This window comes from Hibiscus syriacus, unplaced genomic scaffold (genome assembly GCF_006381635.1).
Source record: "Hibiscus syriacus cultivar Baekdansim isolate YM2019G1 unplaced genomic scaffold, ASM638163v2 tig00110745_pilon, whole genome shotgun sequence".
Taxonomy (NCBI): Eukaryota; Viridiplantae; Streptophyta; class Magnoliopsida; order Malvales; family Malvaceae; genus Hibiscus; species Hibiscus syriacus.
The window spans coordinates 1408612-1427588 of record NW_024062847.1 but is presented as its reverse complement, the minus strand read 5'-3'; the positions used below and the strand labels follow the sequence as shown (position 1 = coordinate 1427588).

Here is an 18977-nt window from a genome sequence, read left to right as displayed (position 1 = left end):
ATGTGTCCAATTGCAAGGTATGGAACTTGGACCCCACATTGGAAAAATATGGGTTTCCTTGTGGGGGTTTATTTGGACCTAGGTTCTACTACATCAATAGTTAGCTTTTTCCGCATCACATTAATCGTATAATGAAATGTCAATAAAACCAAAAGAAATAAATATACTTGTGTAAATGATGATAGTACACATACTTGATGCGCATAATATGTACCATATAAATATTTACGTTGATCTGCTTATATCTTAACTTTTGTTTGAATCATTTATACTTACTCTTATCAATTCCATTTCCTTGCAATCCTGTTTTGCACAATTTGGACTTTGGAGATGAGAGATTTAAAAAAAAACTGTCATAGTTCTTTGTATTTTTCTTTAACATAATTTTTAATACCAGTTTGCAAATTGTTATTTAGGTTTGATCCTCCTGTAATTCCAAAGGATTTTGTTCCACACCACAAATTTCCTGGACCTCTTGAGACTCTGAAGAAGCTCGATGTTCCTGCTCCACCCGAGGTTCCTCCCCCAGATGATAGTAATCTGAAGCTCTAAATTGAGGGGGTTGCAAAATTAGTAGCTCGATGTGGTAAATTATTTAAAATCAAAAGAGTTGATTAAAATCATGTGGAGCTTCTGTAGCTCGATGACAAAATTAGTAGCTCGATGTGCCAAACGCAAACCCTTGAAATAGGCCAATTTCCACAGCTTTGGATAACATCATGTGAAGTAGTTCACTAACCACGTTAAACAAAAGAGGAGAAAGGCTACATCCTTGTCTTAAGCCTTTAGCTATTGGGAACTCCTCTGTAGGCGACCCATTGACTAAAACCGAGATTGACGCAGTGGAAATACAGTGTGAAATCCAAGAACACCACCTTTCACCGAAGCCCATGACATTCAAAAGCCTTAGAAGAATCTGCCAGTCAACTGTGTCATATGCTCTGTTAAAATCGACTTTAAAAACAACTCCTCTAAGCCCTTGTTTCCTCCAAAAATCAATGCCTTCATTTGCTAAACAAGCACAATCCAACAATTGTCTCCCCGGAATAAAAGCAAACTGAGTTGGGTTTACAATATCATTAACACATGAAGAAAGTCTCTTAGATAGAACTTTGGAAAGAATCTCATATAGGCTACCCACAAGGCTGATAGGTCTGTAATCTTCAATACACTCTGGATTACCTTTTTTAGGAATCAAGGTAATAAATGCATGATTTACCCCATGAACCCATTCCTTTCCTTTGTAAAAATCAGAAAAAACTCCATGATCTGGGCTTTCAGTTTCAGCCAGAATTTCTTATAAAATCCCATGGTAAAATCATCCGGGCCAGGAGCTTTAGAACTTTTAGAAGAAGCAATTGCTTGCCAAACTTCTTGCTCCGAAAATTCTGCCTCAAGACAATCTCTTTTAACTGCTGTCAATTGTTTAAAATCAAAATTAAAGCCTGTAACTTCCAGAGTTGATTTGTCATTATATGCCTTCTTAAAAAAATTGAAAACAGTTGCTTTTATCTGTTCTGGATCTAAAATAACTCCCCCTTCAGACTTCAATGAATGAATGGAATTGATTTTGTTTCTCCTCAATGCAGTAAGGTGGAAGAACCTTGTATTTCTATCTCCATCTTTAATCCATCTTGTTCTAGACTTCTGAAACCAGATCCTCTCTTCTATTCTCAACAGCCTCCATAACTCTTTTTTACACTCAATCAGCTGATTCCACTCCCCTGAAGACAAAATTCCACCTTGAGATTTTCTGTCCAAAGCACTGATTTTAAATTCCAGCTGCGAGATGGATTCACCTAGTCCTCTGTGACAACTAACAGGCCAGATTTTGATTTTATTTTTTGCAGCCTGTAACAACCTGAAAATACCCCCTCTATTCTTCTTTTTCTCTACTGACAGTGATTCTTCTACCAATTCATCAAAACCTTGTTCTTCTAAAAGAAAATTAAAGAACCTAAAGGGTTTAGGCCCCCAATTAATAGAAACATCCTCCAACAAAACTGGATTGTGATCTGAAATCGACTTTGGAAGAAGACTTTGAGTAACATTGGGAAAACTGTAAAGAAATCTGGCACAAATTTGGAACCGGTCCAGTCTCACCCAAGTTGAAGATTCTCTATTATTGCACCACGTGTAAGCACCTCCTGACAAAGGCAAATCAATGAGATTCGCTTGTTGCACAAAGGATCTAAGAATATCGATTGAATTCCAATTTTGTGATTTCCCTTGCTTTTCATCCGTATCAATATACGCATTGAAATCTCCCCCAATACATACTGGTAAATTCTGAGAAATTACAAATTGCAGCAGCTCCCCATAAAACTCTTCCTTTTCTGATTCGATAGAAGGCCCATACACATTTATAAAAACAAATTCCATTTGCCCATTCATCAATTTCCCCATTACTGCCAAAAACCTACTGTGAACATGCTGGTGAAAGACGTGAACCACACTTTCGTTCCACATGGTGATCAACCCCTCCCCCCCGACGATCCTTGAGCTGGAGACACCAGTACTCCCTTTAGCAAATTACCCCCTATCCTCCTAATAATCGACACATGTACTTGATCGAACTTTGATTCTTGAATGAATAGAAAAACTGGTTTCAACTTCCTTGTCTTTCAACTGCTACAGATTTTTCTCTTCTTCCAAGGCCCCTTATGTTCCACGATAATATACTTAAATTATTCATAAGAGATAATAAACATCCAAACAACAAAATACCAAAACTGCAGACAGCACATCCTGACCACCAGTCAAGACTCCCTTACTACCTCTGAATGTTGTTCCAGACTTAATATTTTTTCAATGAAAACCTCCTTCTCTTCGTTAAAAGAAATCCCTAACATTTGACAAACTTGCCAAGTAGCTAACGCTTCCTCCAACAACTTCGAAAAAGAGAATGAAGTAGCTGTATAGATATTAACCCCGTCAATGACTTCAGAGATTAAATATCTTTTCTTCCTTCTAAATTCTTTACTTGACCCTGAAGTGGAAGAAGCTACTGCCACATTTTCTGAGAATTGACTACGGACTAAAGGAGCCGAAGATGAATCCTGTAAATTGGCAGAACAAAAGATATCCTTGACCTGTTCACCTCCACTGAAAATTGGAGACATTTTCTGATAAATAGTGAGCTCAGCGGCATTCTTTTTCTGAATCAGATTACCCTCTGCATAAGTGACAACATCTTTCAAACCCGAGCACTGCCATATACGTCTATTCCTTGTTCTTCTGTATACCCTTGCATAACAAGATTTACCTCTCCTACCATCGAGAACACTTCTTAAAGACAAACATTTAGAAACAGGAAATCCCAGCTTCCACTTCTTAGTACTCTTAACATTATTTTCACAAACTTCTTCGTGTGTCGGATTTCCTCCTGCTTGCTTTCCAGGGACATGAAGCTGAATTGCCTGAACACCCTCAGTAATATCCTCAGAAAAGATGTCTCTTTCATCATCAAATGATTTAGGAGGAGACCAAACATTTGGATGAAATTCTGTCCCATCCCAATTTAATTTCACAGCAGGCCCAGCTGGAATTAATTTAGTAACTGGGGAATAAGACTCCCAATTAGAGTCTGAATGGGCTGAACTACTTTGATCCACCACCTTTCTCAGCCCAATACCCGCAAAATCCCTTTTAGGACTTGAACAAAATTCAAAATTGTCTGACATCCCATTAATGTCGGATTGTGTGAGGGAATCTTTTTCCAGAAAATGTTCCCCACTACCCACCATCATCCCACTATCTTGACTTTTGTGAACGCACATGTCCCACTTTGACCCAACTCCTTCAGCTGACAACCCCCTATCTCGACTATTTTGAAGCCACGTGTCAACTTTTGACCTAAACCCTTCTGCTGAGTCCTCCCAATTGTCTTCTTCCTTCTCTGTATTTCCACCATTGTCACTGCTGTTGCCATATGCAGAATTCTGCCTCATGGCACCAAAAGCTTCTGGAATAGATTTAGAGCTAGATCCAACATTTATTTTAACTTTAAACGATCTTCCATAAGATCCTACAATAACAGATTCTTGTACATCAAAAGGGCTTGCAACCCTTAACAGCATTCTGGCCGAAGAGAGGTCATCTCTATTTCTTGTTTCCTCCATTATACTAACGACTTTTCCCCACTTACCTCCAAGCTTCTCCAGAAAAGGTACGCTCCAGCTAAGAAGCGGTAAACCAACTAACTCGACCAAGCAATAGGCCAAAGGGACTCCATCTTCACTCAACAAAGGATCTACCCAATCAAACCAGCAGTGGAATTTCTCTCTAAGACTTGACCACGCCTTTAAAAACTCATCATTTGTATTGAACATAATAATACTTGCATTTCTAACATATCCCCACCTTACTATCTTAACCTGGAAACCCTCCTTTGCCAAAGCTCTCACCACCATATCAGGTTGAAAGGGATCTTTAATAACCTCTGTTAAGGAGTTTTTCACCCAGCAAAAATCTTCTGATGGGATGTGCATATCCCATACATTTCTCACTCCATTTGCTATATTCTGGCCACCCCTATTCTCCATTCGATGTTGATCCAAATTCCTACTGTTAGCCACACTCACAACCTCCTTGTACGTTCTGCCATCTCTCAGACTTGGTGATTTCTCCAAAACAGCCTGCTGTCTACCATTAGCCTCTCCATCTGGCTTAAATCCTTCCAGCTGAGATCCTTTTGCATTTGCTGCTCTTTTCCTGCCCCTCTTGTACTTTGCAACTCCCACTGTGACTCTCTTCCCATCAATAAGCGTTCCGTTGACATTCTGAACTGCTCTTCTACAACCTTCCTCCGCATATTGCACAAAAGCAAACGTGGATGACTTATAATTCGGTTTACTCATAAAACTTGGAATAAAGACCCTCACTATTCTTCCATAATGAATGAAAATCTCTCTTAACTCACCTCTAGTAACTCTCAAAGTAAGATTTCCAACAAAAACAGTCCATTCCTCACCGGAAAATGAACAACCAAAAGCACTCGCTCTCCTTCTCTCTCTATTTTTCTCACTCATGTTTTTTAATTCTATTAGAGATATTGTTGTGCAACCTTGTGCCACTGCCTAGAGGTATATTTAAGGTGGTGACTTTTTAGTTACTTAATCTTTATGCAGGATTTTGGCATATCAATAAATTTAACAGGAAGTTAAAGATATCCATGCTGAGGATTTGGCGACAAAGAAAATGTATCCAAAAAGGGAGGAGTTCCAATGGCGACCTTCACCTGTTTTATGCAAGCGCTTTGATCTCATTGATCCTTTTATGGGGAAGGTAGTCTTAGATTCTTGCTTCTCTTCTGCTGTTTTCTTTTCATAAAATGGAGTTAATAGGAACAGTTTATGAAGATGTTATGATGTATGAACATGTTTGTGCATATAAACATGTGTGTGGCTCTCCATCTGCCCACCCATCCAAACTGAAATTTGTTGTGAGAAACCTTTGCTGGTTTTACTTAGTTTCTTAGAGGTTTGCTCTGATTACTGTTCTCTCTTAGAAATGAGGGAATTAGTGCAAAATTTTAAATATATTAATTGTAATTTCTGTTCTAAAAATATAATATTTATGTTTGCAGCCACCACCAGCTCCGCGCATGAGAAGTAAGATTGATTCTCTACTTTTCATTCCAGATTCTGTTAAAGGTGCTAAACCGGAAGAAGATACTGCTACAAATAGAGAGGTTCCTGCTGCTCAAACTGGTGCTCAAATGACAATTGAAGATGTAGCTGAAAAGGAAATTGAAATTGTAGCTGAAAATGTTGAAAGGCCTGTTGATCTCTATAAGGTATTCTTTGTTCAGTTGAAATCTATTTGTGATTTGATTTGTATTCAATTCAAAGTCGGTGTATGCATCTCTTTTTGATTATACTGTCAGTTAATTGTCTCTTGTTGTAGCCCTTGCTCCATGTGACAAACTAGATATTACAACTAGAAATGGTTAACCTCAGAATTTGTAATGAACTTATTTCTGCAGCTGACCTCATTTTCTCAACTTTCTTTTTAGAGTTAATCATTGAGGCTTTATACTGTTAGTTGCGGGCTACGATGTTCTTTGCGACTATTTTGTACAGTTAGTTTCACGCGGAAATTCCTTTGTTACAGTCTCCAAAAATTATATTTTAGGTTTTTAGTTTGGAGCTCTTCAATTTTGGTCACTTTTGTTGCAATTAGTGTTCAGAAAAGCTAGCAGGATTCTAATATACCGCTTTCTGTGTTCTTATTTGAGTTTAAAGAGTTAGTGTTGTCTCTTGTACGAACTTGTTTTGCTGAATAGTTATTGTTTTCCTTTTCCATTTTAACACTTTTTTGTATCTTGCATTCGTAATTGAACTTTATGTTACAAGGACATCCTTGATTGGTTGCTGAAGATGGTTGTAGGCTATGTGATAGATAAGGATAATTAATTAGTATTTTAATATAACACTAACTCTTAGAAAGTTAGATAAAGATAACTACCAAGTAGTTTAGTTTAAATTAACTCTTAGAAAGTTAGATAGATAAGGATAACTACTAAGTAGTTTAGTTTAAATTAAATACTTGTTCTCACCTACTATATATACTTATTAAACTTGTAATCTATTGTTATTGGAATATACGACAGTGAAGTTTTTCACTTTTTCTTACCTTTGTCATTTAATTTATTTCATCACCCAATTCCTTTTACTTCACTTTACATTAGCCCTATTTTCAATATGGTATCAGTTAGGTGACTGATCTTTTTCCTAAATCTAGCCTATTTTTTTCTTTTTACCCTAAATATAGCCGTCAATCATGAATTCCGCCACTTCTTCATCGGAGGCCACTTCGGAATTCCTCGTTAATTCGCCCCATTCAAACCTTTCTGATGTTTCTTCAACCTCTATCACTCATTCCCAATCAGTACCTGCAGGTAGAATTCTTTCTGCTACTTTGACTAATACATCCACCACTCCTACTTGGATTGTGGATTCTGGTGCAAGTGATCATATGACAGGTAATCTTCGGCTTTTTCACACTTTTCATGCCGACTCGTCTATCTCTCATATTCGAACAGCTGATGGTTCTCTATCTGGTGTTGCCGGTCATAGGTCTATTCGAATAAATCAGGACATCTTGTTATCTCATGTTCTTTATGTTCCCAATCTCACTTACAATCTCATCTCCATTAGCAAGTTGTCTGCCGATTTATGTTGTACCACGAAATTTAACTCTGATTTTTTTGAATTTCAGGATTCCAGCTCGGGGAAAGTGATTGGCAGTGCTAGGCTTTGTGGGGGTCTTTACCTACTTCCAGCAACTTTATTTTCCCACCCATCTACTTCCTTCAATGTTATACAACAATTTCCTTTACTTGAACCTTCAACCGATGTTATGTTATTGCATTTTTCGTTTAGGACATCCCAATTTCTTTTATCTTGCAAAATTGTTTCCACATTTGTTTGTCAATAAAAGTCCAAAATCCTTTTCTTGTGACATTTGTCCACTTGCTAAACAAATTAAGATTGTTTATCTACCTTCTCCATATAAACCATCCAAACCATTTACCATGATTCATAGTGATACTTGGGGACCATCTCGGGTCGCATCTTTACATGGGTTTGGTGGTTTATTTCATTTATTGATGATCAGACTCGTACTACCTGGACCTTTCTCATGAAAACCAAATCTGAAGCTTGTGAAATATTTAAACGGTTCCATAAGATGGTTGAAACTCAATTTCAGCATTCAATCCAAATGTTTCATTCTGACAATGGTAGTGAGTATTTTGCCAATGTTTTGGGTTCTTTCTATCAGGAAACCGGGATTGTTCATCTTACTTCGTGTGTCAATTCTCCTCAACAAAATGAGATTGCTGAGCGAAAAAACAGACATCTTCTTGAGGTTACTCGGTCTCTACTTTTTTCCACAAATGTTCCTAACTATTTTTGGAGGAAGCCCTTTTAACTGTCACTTATTTGATTAACCGTCTCTCTAGTAAACCATTACAATTTAAGTGTCCGAGAGATGTTTTTCTTCAGTTTTTTCCCAATTTTAAACCGATGACTTATTTTTACCCCTTAGAGTTTTTGGTTGTATTGTGTTCGTTCATAACAATGTTCCTTCCAGGTCCAAATTAGATCATCGATCATTTCGGTGTGTGTTTCTGGGTTATTCATAGACTCAAAAGGGTTTTCGGTGTTATTATCCTCGTACAAAGAAATTCTTTATTACTATGGATGTTACATTCTTTGAAAAAACACCTTTTTTCCTTAAAACTACTATTCAGGGGGAGTCATATAATGAATATCAATTTGTTGACTCACAACAATTGTCATTTGATTTGTAGCCAGCTCTTTTTGATCAACCAGCACCGTCAAACCAGTTAAACCAGTCGAATAAGCCTATAAAATCGTTATAGCTAGACCAAACAACACTACCGAACCCAGAAAACATATCCTTGCCAAACCAGTCCACCGAAACACATTTACCTCGGCATGATCAGCATATCACTTCGCCTCAAATACCTCAATCCGAGTTACAGATTTACAAGAGACGACAAAAACCAATTTCTAAATCAATCCCCGAACCTAATTCCGAGTCTCCCACACAGCATGAACACTATCATGAACCGGAACCGAACGAAAATCCTTTGGGGAATGAAGAAGGTAATCAGAGTTCTTCCACTGCATTAAATGCTTTAATTGATGATAATGACTTGTCGATTGCTCAAAGGAAAGGAGTAAGAAAATGCAGAAATTATCCAATTGAGATATTTGTTGCATACGGAAAGCTAACGCCTTGTTTTAAGAACTTTACAGTAAGTGTAGATAGCATTACTATTCCAGATACGGTGGAAGAAGCATTGAAAGATCTCAAGTGGAAAAATGTAGTAGAAGAGGAATTAAAAGCACTGGAAAATAACAATACTTGGATTATAGTAGATATTCCGAAAGATAAAAAACCAGTCGGCTGCAAATGGGTATTCACGGTAAAATACAAAGTTGATGGTAGCATTGAAAGATATAAGGCGAGATTAGTGGCGAAAGGATTCACTCAATATTTTGGAGTTGATTATCATGAAACGTTTGCTCCAGTAGCAAAACTAAAACACTGTGAGAGTGTTACTGTCATTAGCAGTTAATGAGAATTGGGTGCTTCATCAGTTAGACATCAAAAACGCATTTCTAAACGGAAACTTGGAGGAGGAAGTATATATGCGAATTCCACCGGGTGTGAAGAGTAATACAAGTAAAGCATGTAGATTATTAAAGTCCTTTTATGGACTTAAGCAATCTCCAAGAGTCTGGTTTGACAGATTTACAAAGGTGATTATTCAGGATGGTTACAAGCAATGTCAGTCTGATCACACTTTATTTGTCAAAACAGCTTCAAACAACAAAAAGACAATTTTGATTGTCTATGTGGATGATATCATTCTAACAGGTGATGATTGTATGGAGATAGAAAGATTAAAAAAGCTACTGGCGAAGGAGTTCGAAAGCAAAGACTTGGGAACTTTACGATATTTTTTAGGCATGGAGGTTGCAAGGTCAAAAGAAGGAATAGTGATCAATCGAAGGAAATATATTCTTGATCTACTATCAGAAACTGGAATGAAGGGATGTAAGCCGGCAGAAACACTCATGGAAGCAAATCTTAAGCTAAGGAGAGAAGAATTGGGAAGTCTTGTGAACAAAGAACAATATCAAAGGCTAGTTGGTAAACTAATTTATTTATTACTTAGTAGACCTGATATTGCGTTCCCTGTCAGTATAGTGAGTCAATATATGAATGATCCAAGAGAAGAACATTTAGAGGCGGTGGATAGAATTCTAAGATATTTGAAAATGACACCAGGACATGAGTTAATTTTTAGAAAAAGTGAAGATAGAACAGTAAGAATTTTTTCGGATTCAAGCTGGGCAGGTGAATTAACGGATAGAAGATCTACAACTGGTTATTGTTCATTTATTTGGGGAAATCTGGTTACTTGGAGAAGTAAAAAACAGGCGGTGGCGTCTCGAAGTAGTGCAGAAGCAGAATTTAGAGCAATGGCACTTGGAATTTGCGAAGGAATTTGGCTTCAAAGAATGTTAACTGAGTTGGGGTTATGTGCCAACAAATGGTTTGAACTTCAAAGTGACAGTAAATCTGCAATAAGTATTACAAAGAATCCAGTTCATCATGACCGAACGAAGCATGTGGAGATTGACAGACATTTCATCTCTGAAAAGGTGAATGGTGGAACGGTGAAACTCAATTATGTTTCAACGAAGAATCAGTTAGCAGATATTCTCACCAAAGCACTTCCAAGAATTACCTTTGATGAGATTATATCTAAGTTGGGTCTTTCCAACATTTACTCCCCAACTTGAGGGGGAGTGTAGGTTATGTGATAGATAAGGATAATTAATTAGTATTTTAATATAACACTAACTCTTAGAAAGTTAGATAAAGATAACTACTAAGTAGTTTAGTTTAAATTAACACTTAGAAAGTTAGATAGATAAGGATAACTACTAAGTAGTTTAGTTTAAATTAAATACTTGTTCTCACTGTAGGAATTATAGAAATATATGATTATGTAAATATTCTTTAATTAAGGGATTCTGTAAATATTCTACAATCCCTTATTTTAAGGGATCATATCTCCTAGGATTAGTATTTTTCATTTCTTAGAGTTTCCTACTTTAGAGAGATGATTTGTATATAAATATGTAATCTGTCCTATTGAAAAGAATAAGAAATTACAGAGAAATACTCTGATTTCTACATGGTATCAGCTTAGGTTACGGTTTCTTTCCAACCTAGACGATGTCCACAACTTCTTCTCCTACTCCGGAGATCACTTCAAATCCAGAAAATTTTTCTGGTTCTGCTGCTCAATCAAAAGGTAATCTGGTTATGAAAGAGCCAGAAGGTAAACCTCATGCTACAGTTTTTTTCTCCTCCCAGTCGTCCCCTAATTGGATTCTCGATTCTGGTGCTACGGATCATATGACTGGTAATAAGGATTTGTTTTGCAATTTTTTTCCAAACTTTGGTAAAGCTGTCAAAACGGCTGATGATTCTTTGTGCAAAATAGGGCATGACACTGTTATTCTCAATGACCAGATTGTACTTAAAAATGTCCTCTTCGTACCAAATCTGGCTTGCAATCTCGTTTCCATTAGTAAACTTTCCATCGACTTGCACTGCTCTGCAATTTTTAATGATATTGATTGTACTTTGCAGACACTGAACTCGAAAAAGATGATTGGTAAGGCCAGCTTGCAGAATGGTCTCTACATTCTTCCTGCCTCTACTAAAACCAAAATCTCGAAATATTTCACCGCTTTAGAAAAAATGATAATGTTATGTTAATGGCACTATCGTTTAGGTCATCCTAGTTTTCATTATCTTGCAAAAGTTTTTCTTGCTCTATTCATTCATAAAAGGCCAAATTCTTTTTCTTGCAAAGTTTGTTCTCTTGCCAAACATACTAAATCAACTTATTCTCCTTCTACATATAAGCATTCTCACCCTTTTGCTTTGATCCACAATGATATTTGGGGCCCTTCTCGGGTGAAGAATGCTGATAATTGTAAGTGGTTTATCACTTTCATTGATGATCACAGTAGGATAACTTGGATTTATTTGCTAAAAGATAAATCTGAAACTGCTGGTGTTTTTACCCAATTTTATAACATGGTTCTCACTCAATTTGGGTCTAAAATTCAGCTCTTTAAATCTGATAATGGCAGTGAATTTTTTGCTAAGTCTTTGGGTGCGTTTTTCAGGGAAAAAGGCATAGTTCAGATTAGTTCTTGTGTTGACACCCCGCAACAAAACGGTATTGCCGAAAGAAAAAATAGACACCTCCTTGAAGTTACTCGTTCTCTTTTATTTACCACTAATGTTCCAAAATATTTGTGGGGGAAAGCCTTATTAACTGCCACATATTTAATCAATCGAATGCCTAGTAAGGTTTTACAATTTCAAACACATCAATCTATATTTTTGCAATACGTTTCCCATTTTAAACCTATCTCCTCCATTCTTCCACTTTAAATATTTGGTTGTATTGTTTTTATCCAAAACATTGCTCCTAATAAGTCCAAGTTAGATCCTAAATCATTAAAGTGTGTATTGGTTGGGTATTCTTCACTTAAGAAGGGTTATAAATGCTATCATCCTCATTGAAAACGATATTTTACCACTATGGATATAACATTTTATGAGCAAGATCCCTATTTCACTCAGGCTGAAATTCAGGGGGAGACATGGAAGGATTTTCAGCCACATCAGGTATCTCCTCCTACTCTTCATTCTCAACCTTCAGAATTGCCACCAATTTTGTCCTTACCTACAGATTTCTCACCTGTAACTACTCTTATTGATCTACCGGTAGTACCTATCACTACTTCACCCATACCCACTTTAAATACCCTTCCTGAAAATACACCTACTCCCATTCAGAATATTCCACAAACAACACCAATCAAACAGCTCCGTTTCTATACAAGGAAAAGAAAACATATTCCTGAGGTTGTTTTGCAATCTGATGCTTGCCGAGAATTAGATTTAGGTCCAGCTGCCGAAATAGAAGAAGAAATCAGTAAGTCCACTTCCTCTACTCTAGATAACTTCCCTATTGCTATTAGAAAAGGGGTTAGACAGTGCACCAAGCATCCTATTGAAAAATTTGCTGGTTATAATTCATTGATGTCGTCTTTTCAAGCATTTACAGCAAACTTGGATAAAGAACAGGTTCCCACAAGCATAGCTGAAGCTCTAAAGGATTCAAAATGGAGAAGGGCTGCTGAAGAGGAAATTTGTGCACTGAAGAAAAATGCTACTTGGACTGTTACGAACCTTCCTCAAGGAAAAAAGGTTGTTGGCTGTAAATGGATCTTTACTGTAAAATATAACTCCAATGGTAGCATCCAACGATACAAAGCGAGACTAGTGGCCAGAGGTTTTACACAAACATATGAGATAGATTTCACATAAACTTTTTCACTTGTGGCGAAGCTGAATACTGCTCGAGTACTCCTAAGTTTGGCTGTAAATTGCGATTGGAAATTATACCAACTTGATGTAAAAAATGCTTTTCTTAATGGCAAGCTAGAAGAAGAAGTCTATATGAAGTTGCCACCTGGCTTAAAGTCTGTTGAAGGAAGTAACAAGGTGTGCAAGCTCAACAAGTCTCTATACGGGTTAAAACAATCACCCAGAGCTTGGTTCGAGAGGTTCACTAAAGTCATCCTAAAAAACGACTACAAGCAATCCCTCGCTGATCATACACTTTTCATCAAGGTAACTTCTACAAATAAGAAAACTATTCTTATTGTATACGTGGACGACATAATTCTTACCGGAGATGATGAAGAAGAGATTTGCAATTTGAAGAAGTTGTTAAATAAGGAATTCGAAACCAAGGACTTGGGAAAGCTAAGGTATTTCCTAGGAATGGAGGTGGCAAGGTCAAAAAGACTTGTGATCAACCAAAGAAAATATGTACTTGATTTACTCAAAGAAACTGGTTTTCTTGGTTGTAAGCCGAATGATACACCAATGGAGGCAAGCTTGAAATTTAACAAAGAAGATGAGTCCTTAGTAGACAAAGAGAAATTTCAAAGATTAGTTGGGAAACTAATTTATTTATCTTTGACAATGCCAGATATAGCATTTCCTGTAAATGTGATAAGTCAACACATGACTAATCCTACTGAAGAGCATATGGCAGCAGCAAATAAAATTCTCAAGTACTTGAAGAAAACTCTAGGACACGGTTTAATGTTTAAGAAGACACAAGACAGAACTGTTAAGATCTTTATAGATTCTAGTTGGGCCGGAGACCTTACTGAAAGGAGATCCACTAGTGGCTATTGCACATTTGTTTGGGGAAACCTTACAACTTGGAGAAGTAAGAAACAATCTGTCATTTCAAGAAGTAGTGCTGAAGCTGAATTTAGAGCACTAGCATTGGGAATATGCGAAGGAATTTGGCTACTTAAATTATTGAAAGAACTTGTCAGTAATCAAGAGGATCACTTTGAAGTTTTGTGTGATAATCAATCTGCTATTCAAATTGCCAAGAACCCAGTTCAACATGATCGGACAAAGCATGTTGAGATTGATAGGCATTTTATTGTTGATCAAGTTAACAAAAAGACAACCACACTTTCATACATTCCTTCAGAAGAACAAGTTGTAGACATTCTTACTAAGGCTTTGCCAAAGCCTGTTTTCAATAAATTCCTATTCGAGTTGGGATTATACAATGTATATTCTCCAGCTTGAGGGGGAGTGTAGGAATTATAGAAATATATGATTATGTAAATATCCTTTAATTAAGGGATTCTGTAAATATTCTACAATCCCTTATTTTAAGGGATCATATCTCCTAGGATTAGTATTTTTCCTTTCTTAGAGTTTTTTACTTTAGAGAGATAATTTGTATATAAATATGTAATATGTCCTATTGAAAAGAATAAGAAATTACAGAGAATTACTCTGATTTCTACACTCACCTACTATATATACTTATTAAACTTGTAATCTATTGTTATTGGAATATACGACAGTGGAGTTTTTCACTTTTTCACTTTTTCTTACCTTTGTCATTTAATTTATTTCATCACCCAATTCCTTTTACTTCACTTTACATTAGCCCTATTTTCAATAATGGTTAGATAAATTGCTGCCTGCTCATCATTGACACCTTGTTTACTGTTTAGTTATCTTCTAAATCATGAAGCCTTGATTTACCTGAGTGGAAGTTGGCTCTTGGGCTGCTATTATTTTGGATGTATGTTTTGTTTGTAACACTAGAGCATGTGCATGTCCTTCCTGTATTCCCGTAATGCTTTTCATGTCTGCATGTGGCTGACAATTGGCAGGTGTATTCATACATACAGAATCTTTAATATCTTGATAAAGTTTGAAATGACCAGACCGCCTACTTATTCTGTTGCACCGATCTTCGTTCTATGCAGGCAATTTTTTCTGATGATTCTGATGATGATGTAGAGGACTCAAACACCAAAAAAGTGGGATCCGGAGAAGAAGACTGAAGTTGCAACTACAGCACTGAACCGTTTGATAGCGGGCGACTTTCTAGAATCCCTTGGGAAAGAACTGGGCTTCAAGGTCCCCCTTGACATGCCCTACTCAACTAATAAAGTCAACGCTCCTCGGATAGAAACACCAAACAGTGATTCTGGAAATCCTAAACTCAGCACTGGAACTTTTCTAAACCCTGGAAACAAAACTGCTCAAGACAGTGAATTACCAAAAAAAATCCGTTCCTTCCAGGTTTGTGGGATATAGTAGCAAGGATACTGTTGGTTTATCTGAGAGTAGAGTCGACAAAGATAAGTTTGTTGAAGAGGATAAGAAATTCAAATCACCCTCCAGCCGTAAGAGAAATTGGAGCAGCAGTTCCTCATCAGAAGATGAAAGGAGTAGAAAACATTCAAAACGAGATTGTTATAGAAGCAGCGACTCATATAGCAATCCATCCAGTGATGATCATGAACACTACCGTTCTAGGTCAAAAGGAAAAGGGGAAAGATCATCCAAGGGAAAGAGTAGTTCCAGCAGAAAACACTCAAAACATCATAAACACCGAAGCCGGGACTCTCCCAGCAGGTCCCATCGTGGTTCGGAGAGGGAACATTCAGAAGCCAGGAAAGAGAAAAGAAAACGGAGAAATCAAGCCTCTGTAAATTTGTTTCCATACAGAAATTTCCGGAGGTATAGCTTCATGGACCCTGAACACCCAAAATTTGACTGATCATCAATTTGATTGATGTTTTGGGGAAAAGGTCTCACCAAGAAATGATGGTAGAGATCCTTGACCAGTATGGTGCTTATTTCGGGCTTCCCTTTTGTGTCCAGATGTTGTGACTGAGCTACGATCCGTGGAGGCATACAATTTATGGACTTTTAGAAATGATGATGATGATGATGCATGGAAGGCATCTTTTCGGTTCTACTTTTGAATTGCTGCGTCCCTAGTAATAAATCTATGAACCATTTGCTAGTATTAGCATGCATGCATTATTTGTAGTTTCACCTCCTCCTAGACCTAGGTTAGTCATCATGAAGATTATTATCCTAAGGTACACTGGATTTTAGTTTTGAGGGATCATTTCCTGTGAACGGAGACGTTTTATGATTGCATCCCAAGTGGTGGTTATTTGCTTCCCTCTCCCTGGCTAGGTATTTAAATGGACCCCAATTAAATCCCTCGGTTCATTTGGGTTTTGTGGGTGTTGGTGTTTCACAGCCAACAACTGTCCCTAAATATTCTTTTCATATTCAAATCGAGTCTTCAGTCATTGTGAAGTCAGCTTTAGGCTAGATGCCAGTATACATCAATATAGTGATTTTTATAGCATAAAATAGAATATTCAAATATTTAATCTTGTGTTGCTTATTTGGGCTAAACACTATCTCAATTGTTTGAACAGTATTAGGATTGTTTTGGTAAGACTCAAACGAATGAATGTTACAATGATCTGGGCGGGAGGCGCAGTGGGGCGATGAAGGTAGCGTCCGCCTGGGTTGGGACAAGGTGATATATGGGAGGCGGCCAGAGGCTCTTGAGCTTTTCAGTTTTTTTTTTAGGAAAATAGGAAAAACTAGATTAAATAGGAAGAAGAAGATAGATAGTGAGAACAGGAAAAGTAGAACGACAGGACATGAGAGAGAGGCAGAAAACTCTCATTTGTTACATTTTTATCATTTCAACCCTAGCCCTAACACATAAAAGTACTTATAAATCGACTCAGATTTGTATGCGACTCTAATATTTATTTATTATAACAAGCCCATAACTTCTTTCATTGTTTACATGCTTTTTTTAGTTCTAAAAGTTTATTGTTATTATATATTATTTTTATGTTCTTTTAATTAATTAGTTTAGTAGTAATATATATATATAATTAATTTTAAAATAGTAAAATATTAAATTTATTAATATCTATTTAATAAATTTTATTAAATATAAAAGTTAATTTTTATAATAATTTAGAGTTATATGGAGATTTTAAACTGATAATAAAATTAATTTATATCATTTAAAAAATAAATAAAATAATAGTTTTAAAGATTAAAATAATTGTTATTCGCTCCAAGAGAGTCAAGTTTGTGTGATTATGTTTGTCCTATAAAGTATTTGTGTGTTGTCAAAGTGTTTGTTTGATTTATATTATATAATACAAATGGTGCGTCTCGCATACGAAAAGTGCATTCGGGCATCTTGCGCTTAAGTTTCGGGGACTTTTGCGTTTGCGCCCTTAAAAACCAAGACAATGATAATGATATGTATATTCAATCATTTTCAGTAGTTACTGGTATTTGACAAAGTAAAACAAAGTATATATTAAAAATGGAAGTGTTTTAAATAATCTTTCTCCTGGTCACCAAGTATATAAATAACTCGTATCAGTATTATCATTTTCTCTAATTACTAGTATTTGACAAAGTAAAACAAAGTATATATTAAAAATGGAAGTCTTTTAAATTAGTGCTCTATTTTTTGAAATTCACATTAAACCCACGCAAGATAGTAGATGTTACAATCATTCATATAATATGGGATAGTTAATTGAATTAGAAAATCTAAATGTCTTCAAGACAAAACATAGAAATTTGAACTTTGCATCTAATATTTTCCGGGACCTTCTTTTTTATCGTTAAGTCAATAACTCTTCCACGATTGTTTTGTTTGGAAATATAATAATAATAATAATAATAATAATAATAATAATTATTATTATTATTATTATTATTATTATTATTATTATTATTATTATCCCATTTTTAATGTTTTTATGTATATATTTTTTAAGTATTCATTTCAACATAGTAAATTTTATACTGTTAACTAATAAAATTTTCTTAAATTATATATTTTAGAAAACACATGTTAAGGATGAAATAAATTGGGTTGGGAGGATTGTCCACAGTGATCCAAATTAACCGATTAATAAATCGAACACCGATGGTTATATAAAAAAACATTAAAAAAATATGACAATCAATACTAAATCTCTACTAAATGAACCAAAATGAATGCATTTATGTTATATTGTACAACTAAAGCTGTGATTAAGATCATTTGAATTTCAAACCGGAGGTGCATGGGGATGAGTATCTTTACTTTTATCATCTCCAAAAGACATAACTTTAGCACCCATCTCCACCCCCTCACCAGCCATACAACGTCGACATTTGAGCTTCAACCAACCCAAACATCCTCCATGCTTGATCGTATCCAACGGTGTCACTGCCACCACCGCCCGACGTCTGATACAAATCCTACCAATAATGCAAGAAAGGACAGCAAGAAACGTCAGAACCGAGATAACTGCAGAGAAAGGTCTGAAAGACCCCGACGTTGATGGAGCACTGCTTCCAGCTGCTGCTTGCGCTTGAAAGGGTATCGATGAAAGCGAAGATGCCATTGTAATTGTTTGTATAACATAAGCAAGAAATGACGAAGGCTTACAAGGCCATTTATTTAAGAGTGAAGAGAATACTCCGAAGAAAAGCTATGGATTTGAACAACTTTAACCGGCCATAAAGAGAGAAAAACTCGAATCCCACATGGAAAGGGAGCTTGCTTGCGTCAGAAAGGCATGGTTCTGGTATACTTTGAAAAGTCTACCAGTGCTCTACTTTTCGATTTGCTTCTCATTGTTAACTTCTATAGTTTTTAATATATATACTTAAAATTAATTATATTTTTTATTAAGCTAAGGTGATTATAAAAAGTATCAATTCTAAATACTCTCAATCATTTGATAATGAATGTTCAATTATCATATTGCAGTCGTTGGTGCTCGAACCCATGACCTCTAGAAACAACAAGATTCCTTTAACCACTGAGGTAAGTTAGTTTATGAAAAATTAAAAATATTTCAAATTCAGATTTTGGGTTAATATACATTTTAGTACCAATATAATTATTTTGAAACTATTATTTATAATAGTTTTTTAAATAGAAATCCTAA

General features: G+C 36.0%; 1 protein-coding gene and 1 pseudogene across 1 annotated transcript; one reads left to right on the top strand and one right to left on the bottom strand.

Annotated features, from left to right (window-relative positions):
- The window catches only part of LOC120139412, a 30443-nt pseudogene extending 13710 nt beyond the window's left edge, over nt 1-16733 (top strand).
- A 1356-nt stretch (nt 16734-18089) lies between these two features.
- Nucleotides 18090-18428, bottom strand: LOC120139411. The gene has a single exon (XM_039154638.1). It carries the CDS (start codon nt 18426-18428, stop codon nt 18090-18092), a length of 339 nt encoding a protein of 112 aa, XP_039010569.1.
- Nucleotides 18429-18977: the final 549 nt, after the last annotated feature.

Coding starts and splice junctions, on each gene's coding strand:
- LOC120139411 (XM_039154638.1), bottom strand. CDS start 18,428: ATGGCATCTTCGCTTTCATCGATACCCTTTCAAGCGCAAGCAGCAGCT.